Source organism: Canis lupus, chromosome 7 (genome assembly GCF_003254725.2).
Source record: "Canis lupus dingo isolate Sandy chromosome 7, ASM325472v2, whole genome shotgun sequence".
Taxonomy (NCBI): domain Eukaryota; kingdom Metazoa; phylum Chordata; class Mammalia; order Carnivora; family Canidae; genus Canis; species Canis lupus.
The window spans coordinates 29824548-29843008 of NC_064249.1; the positions used below are offsets into that span (position 1 = coordinate 29824548).

Below are 18461 nucleotides of genomic sequence, written 5' to 3' on the forward strand. Positions count from 1 at the left end.
ATGCCCAAGGCTAAGCTGGGACCAGGTTCCTTAAACTCAGTTAATGATAACATCAACACAACAGTTACCCTTTGTTTACTGCCAGGGAGATCTGCTGATCTGCAAGCAGCATGAGCCCAAATGCTGAGATCAGTACCAGTGATCAGTATCAGTGGCCTGAGAGACACAGATCCGAGTTCAGGGCTACCAAAGAAGCCCAAGTCTGAGGCATCAGATCCTTGGGAAAAAAGAAGTGTGGAGAAGTGATTCTGATCTCTGGACCCCTCTGGCTCTCCAGACAGTTGCTGACTTGCAAGCAGCAAGCAGAAGCCACTAAGCAAGAGACAGAATAATAACATATAAGACATAGAAGGCAAAGCTTGCAGCAGTCTCACAGCACTATGGAGACAAAACATGGAGTCAAGACCCACCAAGAGGATGCTCTGGGAAACATTCAACCCTTTAGCTGGGACTCCTTGCATTTGTCTCCCATTGCAACTAATTATCACCAAGGGAATGGCTTTAAACAACAAAAATTTAGTATCTTACAATTCTGTAGGTTAGAATTCTGACATGGGTCTCACTAGGCTCAAATCTAGGTGCCATCAGGGTCACATTCTCTCTGGAGGCCCTAGGACAATCTGTGCCCTTGCTTTTTCCAGATCCCAGAAGCTGCTCATAGTCCTTGGTGTGTGGCCCTTTCCCCATCTTTGGCACCAGCAACAGCAGATTAAGTCCCTCTCACTAAGCATCACTTTACTCTCCTCTTCTGCTACCCTTTTCTACTGTTAAGGGCCCCGTGACTCCTTTGGGACCACCCAGAGAATCCAGGACAATCTATTTTAATAGCAATTGATTAGTGACCTTAGCTCCATTGCAACCTTCATTCTCCTTTGCCATTGAACCTAACATGTTCATGGATTCCCAGCATTAGGATGTGGGCATCTTGGGGCACCTGGCTAGCTCAGTCGGTAGAGCATGCAACTCTTGATCTCAGGGTTGTGAGTTTAAACCTGACATTGGGGGTAGAGTCTACTTAAAAAAAAAAAAAGGAATGCGGACATCTTGGGGAAGGCACAATACTCTGCCAACACCCTCTTGAAGGGTTACCTCTAAGAAGTAAAAGTGAATAAGAAATAAACAGTCCTCACAAAACTGAAACACAGCTCTGAATCACTTCAATCCCAAACACGACTAAGGCAATATGCCCCCAGGATAATAGCCAGCCAGAGCAGAAATAAATCCTCTCTGGAGAAATTTAGCATCATCCAGAGCTTTTATAACCTGTCCTATAAAATGTCTAGCACTTGAGATTACCAAATACATCAGTGTACAAGACCGGATGACCATTGGGTTTCTTTCTGCTCCCCCACTAGAAGATGAGCCCCCTGAGAACAGAGGCTATGTCTAATGTTTTATAACCATGCCTCAGCCTAGGCTGTGGTGGGGCCCTGCAAATACGTACTGAATGATTCGCTCCAACGGCCATTACGGCTGCAGCTCAGTGGACAAGACAGTGGCACTAGGAGGGCTTTGTTTGCTAAAACCTACAGCATCTGCAGGTAGGCTACAGCTCCCCCAGGGCCAGCTTCCCACAGCCAACCTAAATAATAATAATAACAACAACAACAAGAACAAGAAAGAACAAAGAAAACCACACAGCTGACGCTGCGGGCAGCTCATGACAGGACATCCCTGTGAGTGAGCAGAGAACAGACCAGCACTGCTCAACTCACAGCTGATGTCCTATGGTCAAAGTTGGCCACATCTTCAGTCCCCTCTATCTCTTATTATTTTGAGATTTTTCAGAATGTTTCTGTGAGACAACCTTTTCAAGAGACTTTCCAGGCAAATTGCTGAGAACCAAGGAAGCGAGAGGTCTAAGCCAGGGCTGGTGAGTGCTAAGGTGAAGGGCTCTGCTCCTCGGCCAAGCTACAGGACTCTGTGAACCTGCTCAAGGGCTGCCCCAGGCTGGATGAGGAAGCACCTTATTTCAATTTGTCTGCAGTCGAGGCACTTTTTTCTAATTTGTGCAAAGGCTTCAAGTATGCTGGTGTCAGGCCTGAACTGGGAAAATTTTAATATTCTAAATTGGAAAAATAATCATCATTTATTTGAGTACCTATTATGTGCCAAACACTGTGCTAAGCATTTCACATGTGCTATTCATTCATTAAAATGTTATGGGGCTGGTATTGTTACCATTTTACAGACAAAGATACTGAAGCTCAATAAGGTTAATTAATTGAGTTCAGCTCACACAGGCAGGAGGTAGCAGAGCCACTGCGTCACTGTGATTCAAGTACCTGTGTGTTGGGCCACCACAAAATGCTGCCTCACCTTCATTCACTGGTGTTTTTGAACTTCCCAGCTACTCAGAAAGGGAGCATGGAAAGAAAAAGAATGTATCTGCTGATGGTGGGTAGCCAAGAGGTAAGGCTTTGCCCCTTCTCTGCTACGCTGCACCCAATGGTGCCCACCTCTGCAATATCTCCAGAACCTTCCAGTCCTACAGCAAGACTCTTGGGCAATGGGCCATGTGACTTGCTCAGGCTTTCCATCCGAAAGGGGCAGAAGGGAAGAGTACTGTCAGAAGGCAGATCAGCAATTTCTTTTTTCTAAAACATAAAAGTTGGGCAGCCCCAGTGGCTCAGCGGCTTAGCGCCACCTGCAGCCCACGGCCTGATCCTGGAGACCAGGAATCGAGTCCTGCTTTGGGCTCCCTGTGCGGGGCCTGGTTCTCCCTCTGCCTGTGTCTCTGTCTCTCTCGCGCGCTCTGTGTCTCTCCTGAGTAAATAAAATAAAATCTTTAAAAAAAAAAATAAAACATAAAATTTTGTGTACAAAGAAAGAGTCCGTGGTCCCCTACGTGTCCTCCAGATTCTTCCAGTATCGTCCACTCCCTTGAGCTGTCTACGGCCACAGACTGCACTGAGTACTGGAGTGTATCTCCCTATGATTCACTTGCATTTGGGGGACAGTAAGATTCATCTATAGCTCTTCATCATTAGGAAGAGAGCCCTGAAACCAGCACGTGTGCCCTTGGAGCTTGGTGATGAAGTTGCCAAGGCAACGGCAGCCGCTTCTGACATCATTGAAGGAAGAAAGGCTCCACAGGAAGGTGGGCTGTCCCCTTCCGGATCAGGCTCCACAGTCTTTGTCAGACTTTATTAATTCCCTGAGCCTCTTCAGAGTTCTCAGAGCTACTGTCCCACCCCCACCCACCTCAGCAAACACAGGAAGCGATGACACTGCCTTTATTAGATGGTCTTTCTCTCCCTAGTCATCCTCTAGCCAAAGTCACAAAAAAAAAAAAAAAAAACCTGGAGGGGGAATGGTTGGGGGGTGGTTGGGTGGAAGGGAGGTTCTGAGCGGCTCCCAGGCACATTTTTCTGTGACTTTTTTTGGAGAGCGAAAAGAGACTACGGAGAGGTCTGCACTCACTGGGTAGAGCAGGAACAGAGGTAAGTCTGATCAAAGAAAGAAAGGTTAAAGTTCTCCCATTCCCACCTGAAGCCTTAATAAAGGTTATCTCTGAGCAGAGGCTGTTGCTCAATAAAATATAAGGACTTCTTCTCCTCACAGAATAGAAGGGTAACCACCAGGCAGGAGTGGAAGCCCCTCTCAGCTCAGCCCTGAGGCAGAGAGAGCCTACTGCCTACCAAAGGTCAGTGTTCCTCCTCCATGGAATGAAGGTATTTTTGAGAACAGTTACCCAGCCAAGGACACATTTCCCAGGGAATCCACATCTAGGCCCCATATGACCAGTTCCTACCAACAGAAGGTGAGCAGCAGTGATGCGACCCATTTGCAGGTCAAAATGAGGCCCTCTACATCCTCTCTTGCCCCTTCGCTGGCCTCAGGTCAAGATGGCAAAGGGGGGTGGCACAGGGGGGCAGACAGAAGGAGCCTGGTCACCATATTAAACACAGTCACTGGACTGCTTTGTGAGTCAAAAATAAAAATCTCTCGAGTTAGGCAGCTGGGATTTCGGAGCTGCTCTGTTAGAGCAGCTAGCATTAGCTCCTACAGCATTACCACCAAGGTTAAACCAATGAGACAAAGCCTTGCACGAGGCCAGCTGCACCCAGAATAAAAAGCTACCAACCAAAGCTAAACACAAAATGTGCTCAAACTGAAAAATCCTGGCACAGGGCTGTGTTTGCAGCCAGAACACAGGAGAGATCACTGTGCAAGAAGCAGTGGGGAGGAAGCAGGGCCAGGGAAGATGAGTTCACTGACACCAAGGCCTCTGCTGAGCCCTTGACAGGTCTGTGTCTCTCTGTGCACACCACAGGCCACTGATGTGGATGCCCTCCGAGCAGCAGCCAGGAGTGGCAACCACAGTCAGGACTGCTGTGGACAGATTAGTGCACAGAGGCAAGCCATGGAGGGTGTGAGTGGGGGGCCGAGGCACAGCCTGCCTTATTCTTACCAAGCCAACCATTCTGGCTCAGAGATGAGTTCGCCTACGGGAAAGGTCCCTTTTTCAAATGTGCATGAAGGTGACTCCCGTGACTCACCTTGCTCCTGTGGTGGGACCACATATACTTGGCATAAAGGCTGTAGGCTGGTGGTGGCCCTGACCGCCATCCCCTGAGATCCTCATGAGGCCAGGGCACAAAGTTCTTGCCCTCAAACCGGCTCCAATAATTAGTCACATTAAAAAAAAAAACAAAAAATCCAATAACCAAAATAAAACTGGAAAGCCACCCCCAGCCAAAAGAAAAATTTGCTATCACCCTCCTCCCTTCTTCCCCTCCCCAGCCCAGAATCTGATCTGTGCCAGCCAAATCCACTCCCCTTGCCTGCAAGGGAAAAGACAGGGATGCTCTCTATTGCCGGGAGCTACAGGGACCGATTTAGGGTTCACCTCCAGAGGCCCTTACATCCTGCTGAAGAACAGAATCAGGACAAAGCAGGTGGCAGCAAAGGAGACCCTGGCCCAGAGCAGTGGAGAGAGAGAGACAGAGAGAGAGGCGGGGACACAGAGCATTTGGGAGCAGGCTATCCGGAGGACAAGGACACATGAAATGCCAAAAACCATGCCTGGAGATGCAACAGTGGGCGAGGTCATTCTTACCATGGGGTTCTCCCAGAGATCACAAGTGAAGCTCTCCAAGAAGGAAACAAGAACTCACACAGAGCTCCCTGTAAGGAATTATTACTCTTTCTTGCAAAATGCATCACTGAACAAGTTATTATCATTCATAAATGATAGGGATTTTCCTGAGGCAGGAAACTGACACAACCTTTTCTGGAAGGTAATTCGGGTCTCTCTAGCAAATACTTAAATATTCAAACCCTTTGATCTAGCAAGCCCACTTCTAGAAACTTCTTCAAACAGAAATGCTCCCGCTCTCAGAAACTTCTAGAGAAATCTGTACAAAGGCATTCATTGTTGACAAGACATGCCTTTTTGATTCATTTTGCCTGTGAAATTTTGTCACTTATTTCATTTTATGAGAAACATTACGCATCAGTGAGGTGGCTGGTCGGATTCATGACATCATCTGGCTGTGTAAAGGAGCCAAGACCTGGCATTTTATCATTTGTTTTGAAGCTGGTCTCCACCAGTAGATGTGAGTCCCTTGAGGGCAGGGGCCACCTCCTAGCCACTCGTCCTTTCAGACTCACCACAACATCGAGTACCCAGTATGTGCTCAAGTGCTATTTGTTAAATGAATTCAGGGCCCTGCCCTTTTTAGCACAGTATTCTAGAAGCAGAGCTGAGAGAGACCTGCCTCACTCTTGGCTGTGTCCTCATTCCCCTGTGCATGTAGTCACTGCTTTAGGAAGGGAGATGAAGGGGTTCAAGAGAAAGAAGGAGGAGCCATTGTGAAATGACTGACGTCTAGACTGGCAGACCAGTGAACTGTGACTCAAAAGTTCGGTGGCTGAAGTTCTTAAGATGAAGTAAGTCAGAGTTTTCAGCTTGTTGTCTGTACCTTGAACCTCCTGAAATTATATGCAGCCCTTTTCTGGGGAAACTGTGTGTGGCTTTCATGAGCTTCTCAAAGAACTCATGTCTATGATGCTCTAAAAAAGTGATTAAGAATCACTGAGCCAAGGTATTTTGACTCAGAAAAGGGCATGTTCAGATCATCTTTGCCAAGGAGTAACAGCCGCGGGAGAAGGCCAGCCAGTGTCAAAAATAGAGCTACCCAGGACTACAAAATAAACTGTCACGCTGATGTGCCAATTTTCCTTTTGCAACCACTTAATACAGTGTTTCAAAGTGCTACAGTTTTAAAGCACGCTTATTACAACCCCCACCCAGTTCATAGACTTACCTTGATGTTGTTGTCTGGCTTCATAAAGTGTGAAGTGGTATTTTCTGACTCTAAAACAAGGAGGCATAAGAGAAGCTGAGAGGGAAACAAGCTGAACATTCCAAATATCACCTATGAAACAAAATCTACCATGGGAAGTTGTCACTACCCCATTTACTTGATAGTAAAATTATTAATCAAAAATTTTCAGGCAGGCAATCAAAAGTAGTTGTTTTCTGTGACAGCATTTCATTAAACATAGGTCAGAGTCATTTTTTGGAAGTGAGTGAGGAATGCTGTTATTCCGTTTCCTAAATCCTCAGAACACTGGCTTCCCCTCATCTGATGTAACCGCTGTCGTCTTATCAAAACAGCAATCAATTCAGCCTCAAGTTATTTGCTTTCAAAAAGCTCTGCTGTTTGCCAATTTGATTACCTTTCAAGATGGCTTTGGTGCTCTTGATATTTTGTAATAGACCAAAGGCAGATTTAACAGGAAGAAATTTTCAAAAATTTGCCACAATCTGTGAGTACATACCAGGAGTAAATTACTGTTTTCCCAATCATCTTCTACTATACTGCTTTATACAAAATGGCTCTGCCTGAGGCATACTTCCAGGCTCCCTCCAACTCTCATCCTTCCACCATGCCATCACTTCTGGTCCTTTATTCTAACCTACAGGTTAACAGGTAGCTGTGTGAGGCCACCTGACCCTCTGCCCAGGGAGATGATGGGATCACCAACACCACTTATTAGCACTTGTCTGTCTGCTTCGTCATGCTAAGTGCTATAAAAAGCAAATAATAAGATGCTGGGGCACCTGGTTGGCTCAGTTGGTTAAGCATCTGACTCATGATCTAAGCTCAGGTCTTGATCTCAGGGTTGTGAGTTCAAATCCCATGCAGGGCTGCAGACTCGGCATTGAGTCTACTAAAAAAAAAAAAAAAAAGGCAAAAGGAGATGCAGTAGTTGGTCTCAAGATACCTACCAGCCAAGCAGAGAAAAATCTATACTGACACCAAAAAGCGTCTGAGTATGGGACAGCAGAAACAAACTAACCTGGGGAGCAGAAGACCTAGTTGAGAAATTGCAATAAGCTGTGATTCAAAAGACTGGGCTCCGGGCCATTCAAGTTCTGAGTACTTGTCTCCTCTGTCCTCTACCTGTAATGGTCATGATCTCTAAAGTCCTGATATGGGTTCTGTTTCTACTATCCCAAACTTTCCTCCCTCAGTGACTCTGGACAAAGTAAAAGGCTAAGGGGCCTCGGCAGTCACTGCAGCAGCTACAGAACTGGAGACACAAAACAACAGATTCTCCAGTGGTCTTGAGTATGCTCATAATCATGATAGGTTTGACTTTTTCTGGCAGATATCAGACAAGTGTCCAGAAGAAGGATGCTTTTCCTAATTCACAGTAAGTTGCAACATGGGCTAGCTTGCAGGCCAGAAATAGGGAGATGAGGTGAGCAAGCAAAGCCCCAAGGGCAAGAGTCAAGGCTGGACCCCATAGCTTCAGATACTCAGACTGGGAACAGACACTTCCAAGGCCTCATGTTCCACCATTTTGCAACTGATGCCCAAATCCTAAACCTGACTTCCTGCAGAAATGCTCTACAAATACAGCCAGATATTCTCTGGGACCCTTAAGCCCAACCAAATAGGCCCACCTCCCTTTGCACTTCTATTGAAGGCCTATCATACTCCCACTGCCCAAATCTGAAATCTTAAATTAGCATGGAGTCCTTCATGCCTCCTTGACTTCAGTACTCACTCAGGGACCATCAACCTCTGATAGCCTCATGGTCTCTCTATCCATTCCCTCCATGCCAAGCCTTCTGCCACCACTCTGGGCTTTTTTTTTTTTTTTTTAAGATTTCATTTATTTATTTATTTATTCATGACAGACACAGAGAGAGAGGCAGAGACACAGGCAGAGGAAGAAGCAGGCTCCCTACAGGGAGCCCAAAGCAGGACTCATCCCAGGACCCCGGGATCATGACCTGAGCCGAAGACAGATGCTCAACCACTGAGCCACCTAGATGCCCCTGCCACCACCCAGTTTAAATATCTTTTCTCTCCCCTGAACCACAGATACCCTCCTAACTGATCTTCAGACCACCAATATTGCTGCTTTAATACATCCTAGCTTGTATTGGTTAATTGTCTACAACACTGTTCTAAACACATCACTTCTTGTCCCCAAATCTTCACTATCATCATCCTGCTTACTGAGTCAAACCCACATTGCTCCCAGACAGCACAGTACCCCTCCATGTAGGCAACACTCAGTAATATCAATATCCTCATTGTTCACAGTTGATCCACCAGTGATGAGGAAACCATCTCTCCAAGCCTGTTTCCTTACCTGTTAAATGCAGATGTTAACAAGTTCTACTTTATAGAGCTGTCATGAATATTAAGTAAAATAAAATATATAAAGTGCTTAAATGTTAGTGATGATGATGAAGAAGAAGATGAAGGTGATCTCCCCAGAACATCCCTCAAATGATTGTACTCAAATCTGGCTCATTATTCTTCTTTCTCATATTCACTTCCAGCCAAGAGCACTTAGCTGTTATGCCCAACAAATGCACTTGATCCCATATCTGTGTCTCAGGTCCCCTCTAACTTCCCTGAAATTGCCTTCTCTAGCTTTCAAGGAATGGAATCTTCCAGGGCCTGATGATTGAAATGACGTAATGAAGAATCCAGTCCACTTTTCTCAACACTTTGACTTAATCCTTTCCTGCTTATAAAAATCATCCAAACCAAAGTTTTATTAAAGAGGCAGAGAAGTTTACACCTACCTACATATTTTCCCCATGACCGTATCTAACCCTAATTTCTTCCAAAAAAAGTTTATATTTATTTTTATCTTATCTATATTTTAAGGTTGAAAGAGAGACTTAAAATAGTTAGAAAACAATCTTCCCAGAGTACAGAGAATTATACCAGTAGAGAAAATGAAATTTGAGGGATGCCTGGCTGGCTGTCAGAAGAGCATGTCACTCTTGACTTTGGGGTCTTGAGTTTGAGCCCCACATGGGGTGTGGAGATTACTTAAATAAATAACTTTTTAAAAGAGCATGAAATGTGAATTTAGACAGATATTAGATAAAAGATCAGCTCTTCCATTCCTAGCTTAAGCTCTGCTCAAGAGAACAGGACTCTGAATATAATTAAACAGCCGGAGTCCAAATCTGCATAACATGCTTCCTAGGAATCACTGAGTCTCAGTTTCCTCATCTGTAAAATGGAGATCCTGATATCCAGTGTGCAAGCCATGGTGAGAAGCAAGTGGCATAGTCTGGAAAGGACCAAGCCTAGGGCCCAACTCAAGGCCCAGAAATGAGACCTGCTGTCTGGACACCCTGCCCACTCTAATGTTACTGTGGAGTGGGCTCTACTTCCAAACACATGTATGGTCTCCAGACTGCATCGTTATGAGAATCAAATCAAGAGTGATGGTAAGGTATGACAACTGTATTAGTCAGCTTGAGCTGCTATAAAAAATATGATAGGCTGGGGACTTTAACAGCAGACATTTAATTCTCGCAGTTCTGGAGGCTGAGAAGTCCAAGGTCAGGGCACAAGCAGGGAGGTTAATTCTGAGGCCTCTCCTCTTAGCTTGTAAGCAGCTGCCTTCTCACTCTATGCTCACATGAGCTTTCCTCAGAGCATGTTCAAGGAAACAGAGCAAGCTCTCTGGTGTCTTTTCTTACAAAGGCATTAATCCCATCAGATCAGGACCCCTCATGACCTCATCTAACCCTATCTCCCAAAAGCCTCTCCAAGTACCATTGCACTGGGGGTTAAGCCTTTGACATATGAATGATGGAGGGCACATGTCACAACATTCAGTCCATAATGACATTATTTAACACTACTCTTACTCATTATTACAGGATCACCAGTCTGCCTTCTAAGTCTCCACATCTGTTTTGCAGAGTTCCAAGATATGTTTCCACATGCTCACCAAACAGTTCACTTGGCCAGTTTTCTAAGGTCTCTGTAATTCCCAGAAGTGCTTCTAAGGTACTCATTATCCACAGAGTCCCTGAAAAAGGCCTTCAGCCATAGCCAAAGCTGCTGCCTCCTATTACTGCTTCTGCTAAGTCTACTGTTCCAGCCCCAAGAAGTTGTCAATGGATACCTTCCACTTCTTGACAACCAAAGGCCTCAGTGTCTTGACCAAAAAAAAGTAGCAGAAGCTCCTCACTTTTGGGCTGGTTGTCTCACAGATTTCAGACAAAAAGCTTTCCTCTTCCTTCCCAGGATGCACACATGCTCCACAGGTCTTCTGCTCATTGCACAGAGCATGGTATTTAATAGGCACTCAATAAACATCACTTAACTGGTAGTGGCCTGAACTAGAGTGAGTCCTGCAGAATGAATGCTCTACTCAAAACTGGACCTATATCTAGCTCCAAGGCATTTTTCACCAGTGAAGTTTGTGGGCTTCAGTTCTTTCTCTCCTGAGCAAGACAAGCTGCTTCCTCAAACCAGAGCTTCTAACCAGTATGCTACAAAATGGGTCACTGGTGTGCCAGAAGATATCATTTCCCCCAAGTCCCCAGGGTTGCAGGGCTAGGCCTGGGAGCCACAAATCACAGACTGGATTCCTTATGTGATCAATAGCTCTCACAGTTAACCCCAGTGTGCCATACAATTATATCATTCTCTATGTGCAATACAGTTATAATCATACTATCCAGCATGAATTAGAGAAGGTTGAGAAGCACTTCTTCAAGCTAAAAGAGCCCCAAGCAGGCCTCCCCTCATTTTGTCATGTGTGCACCCTAGGACAAGCCCAACTTGGGTTCAAGATATCATCTCCCACCAAAAATTGTGAATGAAATACCATTTGCATCTGTATCTTCATTTCTACACATTCATTGGTTCCCACCTTTCCTTTCCTTCCTTCACACATCTTTCAAACTTGATTGATCTCTTTATTCTTTCCTTTGATAACTTGATCTCATCCCCCTGCTACACCTCCTCCATCCCTCCTTCTTGCTGCACTGTCATCATCCATGGGTCTTCATAGGTCTCCTAGAATAGTAATTTATTCTCTAACAATTATTTGAATGGAATTTCTTAAAACTGAGTCCAAAGAGGAAGAACCCCAAGATAACTGTATTTGGGGGTAATTTTTTAGTACAACTCACATACTATGAGCTCACATACTAGAACTATATCTACAAATTTGATAGCCTAGATTAACACAATTCCTTAAAAGGCACAATCTATGAAAATTCACACAAGATTAATAGACAATCTGAATAGACCTATATCTATTAAATAAATTAAACTAATTAATAATCTTCTAAAACAAAAAGCACCAGGCCTATATGAGTTCATTGGTGAATTCTATCAAACATTTAAAGGAGAAAGTGTAACAGTTCTCTACAATCACTTGATTGTAGAGCAAAGGTATTTCTAATTCCTTTGATGAGGTCGGTATTACCCTAATATGAAAACCAGACAAAGACATTACAAGAAAAGAAAATTATAGGCCAATATCTCTCATAAACATAGATGAAAAATCCTCAACAAAATATTAGCAAATCAAGTACAACAATGTATAAAAAGAATTACCCACCATGGCCAAATGGGACTTAGCCCAGGTATACAAGGTTGGTTCTACATTTAAAAACCAATTAATGTAATCCATCTCATCAACAGGCTAAAAAAGAAGAATCACAATAGATGCAGATAAAGCATTTGACAAAATCCAACACCCATTCATGATAAAAATTTTCAGAAAGCTAGGAATAAAAGGAACTTCCTCAACTTGATAAACATACTCAATGGTGAGAAATTTAAGCCTTTCCTATGAAGATCAGAAAAAGGCAAAAGGGGGTGAGGTCCCTTCTCACCATGCCTTTTCAACATTATACTGGAAATACTAGTTAATGAAATAAGAAAGGGAAATAAATGGTATACAAATTGGGAAGGAAGAAATAAAACTGTCCTTGTTCACAGACGACACGATCATCTGTGTAAAAAATAAAAAATAAACTGACTAAGAAACTCCTGAGACTAATAAGCAATTATAGCAAGGTTGTAGGATACACAATTAAAATACATAAGTCAATTGCTTTCCTTTATACCAGCAATGACCAAATGGAACTTGAAACTAAAAACACAATATCATTTACATTAGCATTATCTAAAAATGAAATATTTAAACATAAACCTAACAAAATATGTGCAAGTCTATTTGAGAGAAACCACAAAACTCTGATGAACAAAATCAAATAACTAAATAAATGGAGAGATATCCCATGTTTGTGGATAGGAAGATTCAATATAGTCAAGATGTCAATTCTTCACAGTTTGACCTAGAGTCAATGCAATCCCAATCAAAATCCCAAAAAGTTATTTTGTAGATATCAACAAATGGATTCTCAAGTACTGGCTGTTGGCTGTTAGAGTCTTAGAGGCAAAAGACTCTAACAGCCAACACAATATTGAAGGAGAAGAACAAAGTTGGGAGGTCTGATGCTACCCTACTTCAAGAAGCTACTATGAAGCTATAGGAATTAAGACAGTAATAGGATGTGCCTGGCTAGCTCAGTTGGTAGGGCATGTGACTCTTGATCTGAGTTGTGATTTTGAGCCCCACATTGGGTATGGAGATTACATAAAAATAAAATCTTAAAAGAAAAAAAAGAGTGATGTATTGATGAAAAAATAAACAAATAGATCAATGAAACAGAATAAGAGCCCAGAAATAGACTTTCATAAATATAGTCAACTGATCTTTGACAAAAGGGCAAAGGTAACACAATAGAGCAAATAGTGTCTTTTCAACAAATGGTACTAGAACAACTGGACATGCACATGCAAAAAAAAAATCTAGACACAGAACTTACATCTTTCACCAAAATTAACTAAAAATGGATCATAAACCTAAATTTAAACGCAACACTATAAAATTCCTAGAAGATGACATAGGAGAAAACCTAGATGACGTTAGGCATGTTGAGCCCTTTTTAGACACAACACCAAAGACATGATACATGAAAGATAATTATGTGACATTTACATAATAATAAGACATAATACATGAAAGACAATTACATGAAATAATAGGCTAGACTTCATTAAAATTAATAACTTCTGCTCTATGTCAAAAGAATGAGAACACAAGCCACAGACTGGGATAAAATATTTGCAAAAGACATATCTGATAAAGAACTGGCATCCAAAATACACAAAGAAGTTTTAAAACTCAACAATAATAAAACAAACAGCTTGATTAAAAATGGCTCAAAATTTAACATGCACTTCACTGAAGAATATATACAGGTGCAGATAAACATATGAAAAAACATGACATGAGGGCAGCCCCGGTGGCTCAGCGGTTTAGCGCCGCCTTCAGCCCGGGGCGTGGTCCTGGAGACCTGGGATCGAGTCCCATGTCGGGCTCCCTGCATGGAGCCTGCTTCTCCCTCTGCCTGTGTCTCTGCCTCTCTCTCTGTGTCTCTCAGGAATAAATAAATAAAATCTTTAAGAAAAAGAAAAGAAAAAACATGACATGAGACATGAGAAGACACTCCACATCACATGTCTTGCAATGTGAAATAACAAATTGAAATAACAATGAGCCACAACACATCTGTTAGAATGGCCAAAATCACAAACCCCAAATGCTGGCAACACTGACAACACCAACTGCTGGCAAAGATGTGGAGCAACAGGAACTTTTGTACATTGCTGCTGGGAAGGCAAAATGGTACAGCCACTTCGGAAGACAATTTGGGTGTTTTGTATAAGACTACACATACTCTTAGCACATAATCTAACAAACAAATGGTTGGTATTTACCCAAAGGTACCCAAAACTTATGTCTACACAAAAACCAGAGATGTTTATAGCACCTTTGTTCATAATTGCCAAAACTTGGACACAACCAAGATGTCCTTCAGTAGGTGGATGGGTTAATAAACTGTAGTCCATCCAGACAATGGATGGAATATTATTCAATGATAAAAAGAAATGATCTACCAGGCCATGAAAAGACATAGAAGAACCTTAAATACTATTAAGTAAAAGAAACCAATCTGAAAAGGCTACATGCTGTATAATTCCAATTGTATGATGTTCTGGAAAAGGCAAGATTATGGAGATAGCAAAAAAGCAATGGTTTACAGAGGCTGGGGAGAAAGTAGGATGAATTGATAGAATATAGAAGGCTTTTAAGGCAGTGAAAATACTCTGTACAATACAGTAATAATGGACACGTGTCGTCATATATTTGTCCAAACCCACAGAACGTACCAGTGCCAATGGTGAACCCTAATGTGAACTATGGAGTTGGGGTGATTATGATGTGTCAGTGTAATTTCGTCAATTATAATAAATACACCACTCTGACAGAGACGCTGATAATTGGGGAGGCTGCGCATGTGTGGGGGCAGGAGGCATATGGGAAGTCTCTGTACCTTCCTCTTAATTTTGCTGTGAACCTATAACTGCTATTAAAAAAGGTCTGTATAAAAACAATTATGCTGTAAAATCAAATGTTGCTCAATTAATATTTTTAAGCAAATGAACACATTAGCATCCATGGTCAAGTACTTCTAGCAGTCAATAAAAAGGAGGAGGAAGGTAGTGAACAATTCTACAGGAGGGCAGATAGTGGTACTTCAAGGTATCACATCTACATTAAAATTCACTCGCTCTCAATCATTCTTGTCCAACAGCTCCCCAAATGCAACTGGGTAACGATTTCCCTAGAGATTCATGTCACTTCCCTAATTTAAATCTTCCTGGGTTCACTCCCCCTTGTATCTCACTGAATAATGGGAATAAATCAAATTTACCCATCACAACTATCTGGCCAAAGGAAAGAGAATTTTACTCTCTCAAGAGAAGAGAGTTGCTTCCTTCTACACATGCATTTGCTACATGCATCATCATTGAAAAAATTGGTTTATGTGCACTAGAAAAAAAATTGAAGAAGAGTATTTCCCAGTAGGGTTTAGGGTTCAATGTAGGAATTTTTTGTGTACAAGTGGGATTAAATATTTCCACATAAATACTTTCAATTTATTTATGAAATTTATATGAAAGCAAGAAGATTTTACTTCCTGGGGAGAGATCACTGATGAATATTCAGGAGTAATTGTTGTATGCTGTATATCTCTTATCAGTGAGGGGGGGAAAAAAAGTAAATAATCCTAATGAGCCTATTTGACCTCCAGAAAGGCTGTGTTCTCCTCTATGGGTGAAGGCACACCCATGTGTATCTCCCACTATGTACACTCCACCATGTTTGGACAGTGGGGTTAAATGTCAAAGATATTTCTTTCTTTTTTTTTAAGATAGATTTATTGATTGATTGATTCATGAGAGGCACAGAGAGAGAGAGAGAGGCAGAGACACAAGTAGAGGGAGAAGCAGGCTCCATGCAGGGAGCCCAATATGGGACTCGATCCTGGATCTCTAGAATCACACCCCAGGCTGAAAGCACCACTAAACCACTAAGCCACTGGGGCTGCCCTGTCAAAGGCATTTCTTAAGAAAACCTATTTCTTCCAGGACCATCATCTCCATGCCAGCCTTCCAATCGATGGAGAAGAGAAAGGACAAAACAACAAAGGAGACAGCAGAGCCCATGCTTCCTCCTCCTGACCTTCATCCTCAGCACTAGGTCTGACCCAGCCTGGCTTGGCCCATGCCACCCCATAGCCCCCAAGGCTGTCTCCCATTCTTACTTCAGCTTCAGCAGACAGAGTTCCCATTCTGACCTGTCCACGCTGCCTCACTCTGCCTGCAACTCCACTGTACACAATTCAAAATAAGAAGCATTCACTGAGCACCTACTATGTGCCAGGCCCTAGGCAATGTAGAATTAGATCCAAAGGTCCTCCTTCCAAATCAGGACTCTCTTTTTTGATTACCCTCCAGAATCACATGGATCTTTATGTCAATGATGAAAGTAGTAATAATAATGCCCAAAAGTTATACAGAATTTAAGGCACTAGTCTAAGCATTTGCCTATACTAACTCATCCAACCCCCTAACATCCCTATGAGGTATCGTTCATATTTACCAGCACACTGAGGCAGAGCGATTACTAGTAAGGCTACAAGCTAGTAAGCAGAGCAGATGTAGCACAGGCAGCCTGGCTCTGGAGTCAAGGTCTGTACTACTGGGCTGAAAGCTGGTAGGAGCAGTGGAAAGAGAAGCAACATTCAACTCAGTATATTTTAACACAACACTTACTAGGTGCTCAGACCAAGGAGTCAGGGATGAATGGAAGTGCCTCCAAGAGGGAAGTTCCTTCTTCTCCCTCTTTTCAGAAACAAGGCCAGCCCATGCAAACACACCTCCAACACCATTATATCCTAGCAGACAGGGCCTCCCGCCTCGAAATCCACTCACTCATTGTGTCTCCACTCCTTTCACCCTCCTCTGCCCACCCACACTCATTAACCCAGCACTCTGGATGCTACAGTCACCCAAAGCCCCCTTACTCTGTCGATCCTTTGATTCTGTGTCTCTACCTAGCATTCCCTCTGTGACCTGAGAGTCAACCTCCAACCTTCACACTCCCTGACTTGGGTAATAGATCTGCCCGTCGCCACCTAACCGGTACTTCTCCCCACCTGCAGGTACATTAAGATCCTAGCTTAGACTTTGTACCTATCAACACAATATACATGCTTGATCAACCCTTGCTGCTTTGATTAACCTTTATTCATTTATTCCTTCAACAAATAATGTCCATCTACCATATGCCAGATAACGTACAGAATCCTTTATTGGCGTCCATTATTCCTTTATATCCCCTGAAGATCACTATTAGGTTTTTATTACCTCCATTCTATATATGGGGAAGCTGAGCTCTTGGCATTTTTATCAAGTTCTTGGGGAATCATTTGCTATGCTGTGGGCTCCTTGAAGCTGAGCCTACCTTTCACTTTTCTGCCCCAGCCCTCCAGGAGGCACTCGGCAAACAGTTGTGTAATTGCGTTAGATTAACAAACCAACCGGGTGCTCCGAGCAGCCTGACCCTGACAATATCCAGCAGACAACTTGCTGACCTGAAAGCCCTCTCTCATTCATGTCACACAATAAAAATTGACCTGAACACCACCTGCTTTATCAGCAACCACCAGCCACTACCAGAGCTTTGCAAATGAGGAATGGTTAGAAACCTCACTCTCACCGCATCTTCCAGGGAAAAGAACCAAAAGCAATCATCTGGGGTGAAGGGTGGACCCCTGCCAGCCAGGTCACTTCCTGGGGAGGAGAGCATTCAGTCTGGGCACCTGGAAATATAACACATACAGTGTCTGCTCCTTGTTGCCCGGGAGGCCTTGACAGCTGTCAGCTGTTCTGACATATCCTGACAATAATGAGCCCATAATGCCTCTTCAGGGTCTTGCTAAGTCATCAGATCCCTGGGTGATGCCATCTGCTGGGGGAGCACGCCCAGAGATTCTGATCCCAAGGCAGCAGCCATACAAAGAGATTTTATCCTGGGATTTATGCCAGGTACAGAGGCCTGACCTGACACTGCAGGGTTTAGAATTCAGAGCCAATAGACCAAGTGTCCCCAAGGAGAAAAGCAAATGATTTTCTGAAGACCGTGGGACCTGCTGTTTCTTCTTAGGAACCCATTAATAAAATGATAATAAAACTAAAATATCATTAAAAGAACATATTTAGATCAATTGTTCCTTTCAGCAGGTTGTAATTCCTGTAACTCTCAGAGAACAGCTTTGAGTTCTGCATAGCAGCTCCCACGCAAGACACAATCTGTCTGTGGCAGAGGGAATGAGTCAGCCTACAGCAGGGAGGGGGCAAGGACAGCCTGCCGCCCTCCCCACAGCAGCTCGGCAGCTCAGCTGGGTTTTCTTGCAAGATGAGCTTTTCACCTGCTGGTCACTTCTCTCTGTTTTAAAAGGAAGAATATCTCAGAGGCTTCAAATTATGAGGGAAGTGGCAACTGCCCTCCTTCAGAGCAGGCATGATGCCCCCTCAACTCTTCCCTGGTCGGGGTTTTCAAAATGCAAAGCCCTACAGACATCTTTGATGATTATCAGCAGCAGGAGCAAATGATGATCCCTCATTTCTGTCTGTTCCTCCTATCTTCAATACCCCCAGCTATAAAATGACTTCGTGTGACAGCCTGATGGGCAATGCAGGGACTTATTCATTCATTCATTCATCCATCCACCAATGCTTATT

The 18461-nt window shown here is 43.4% G+C and overlaps 2 protein-coding genes and 1 long non-coding RNA gene across 3 annotated transcripts in view; 1 reads left to right on the forward strand and 2 right to left on the reverse strand.

The window, feature by feature from the left end:
* Positions 1–4617, reverse strand: part of LOC112648226 (lymphotactin-like) — a 172254-nt gene extending 167637 nt beyond the window's left edge. Inside the window, exon 1 of the mRNA XM_035719368.2 lies at positions 4503–4617. Coding sequence (XP_035575261.1) covers positions 4503–4588 — 86 coding nt within the window. The 5' untranslated portion in view covers positions 4589–4617. The remainder of the gene's footprint in view (positions 1–4502) is intronic.
* LOC112648680 (uncharacterized) lies at positions 3290–17878 on the forward strand. Its single transcript, XR_003129215.3, has 3 exons — positions 3290–3443; positions 3565–3646; positions 15804–17878. It is a non-coding gene; the product is annotated as an uncharacterized LOC112648680 (long non-coding RNA).
* The window catches only part of TBX19 (T-box transcription factor 19), a 74644-nt gene continuing 60743 nt past the window's right edge, over positions 4561–18461 (reverse strand). The window contains exons 12-14 of the mRNA XM_049112345.1: positions 6273–6322; positions 5063–5130; positions 4561–4623 (exon numbers count right to left, since the gene is read on the reverse strand). Coding sequence (XP_048968302.1) covers positions 5117–5130; positions 6273–6322 — 64 coding nt within the window. The 3' untranslated portion in view covers positions 4561–4623; positions 5063–5116. The remainder of the gene's footprint in view (positions 4624–5062; positions 5131–6272; positions 6323–18461) is intronic.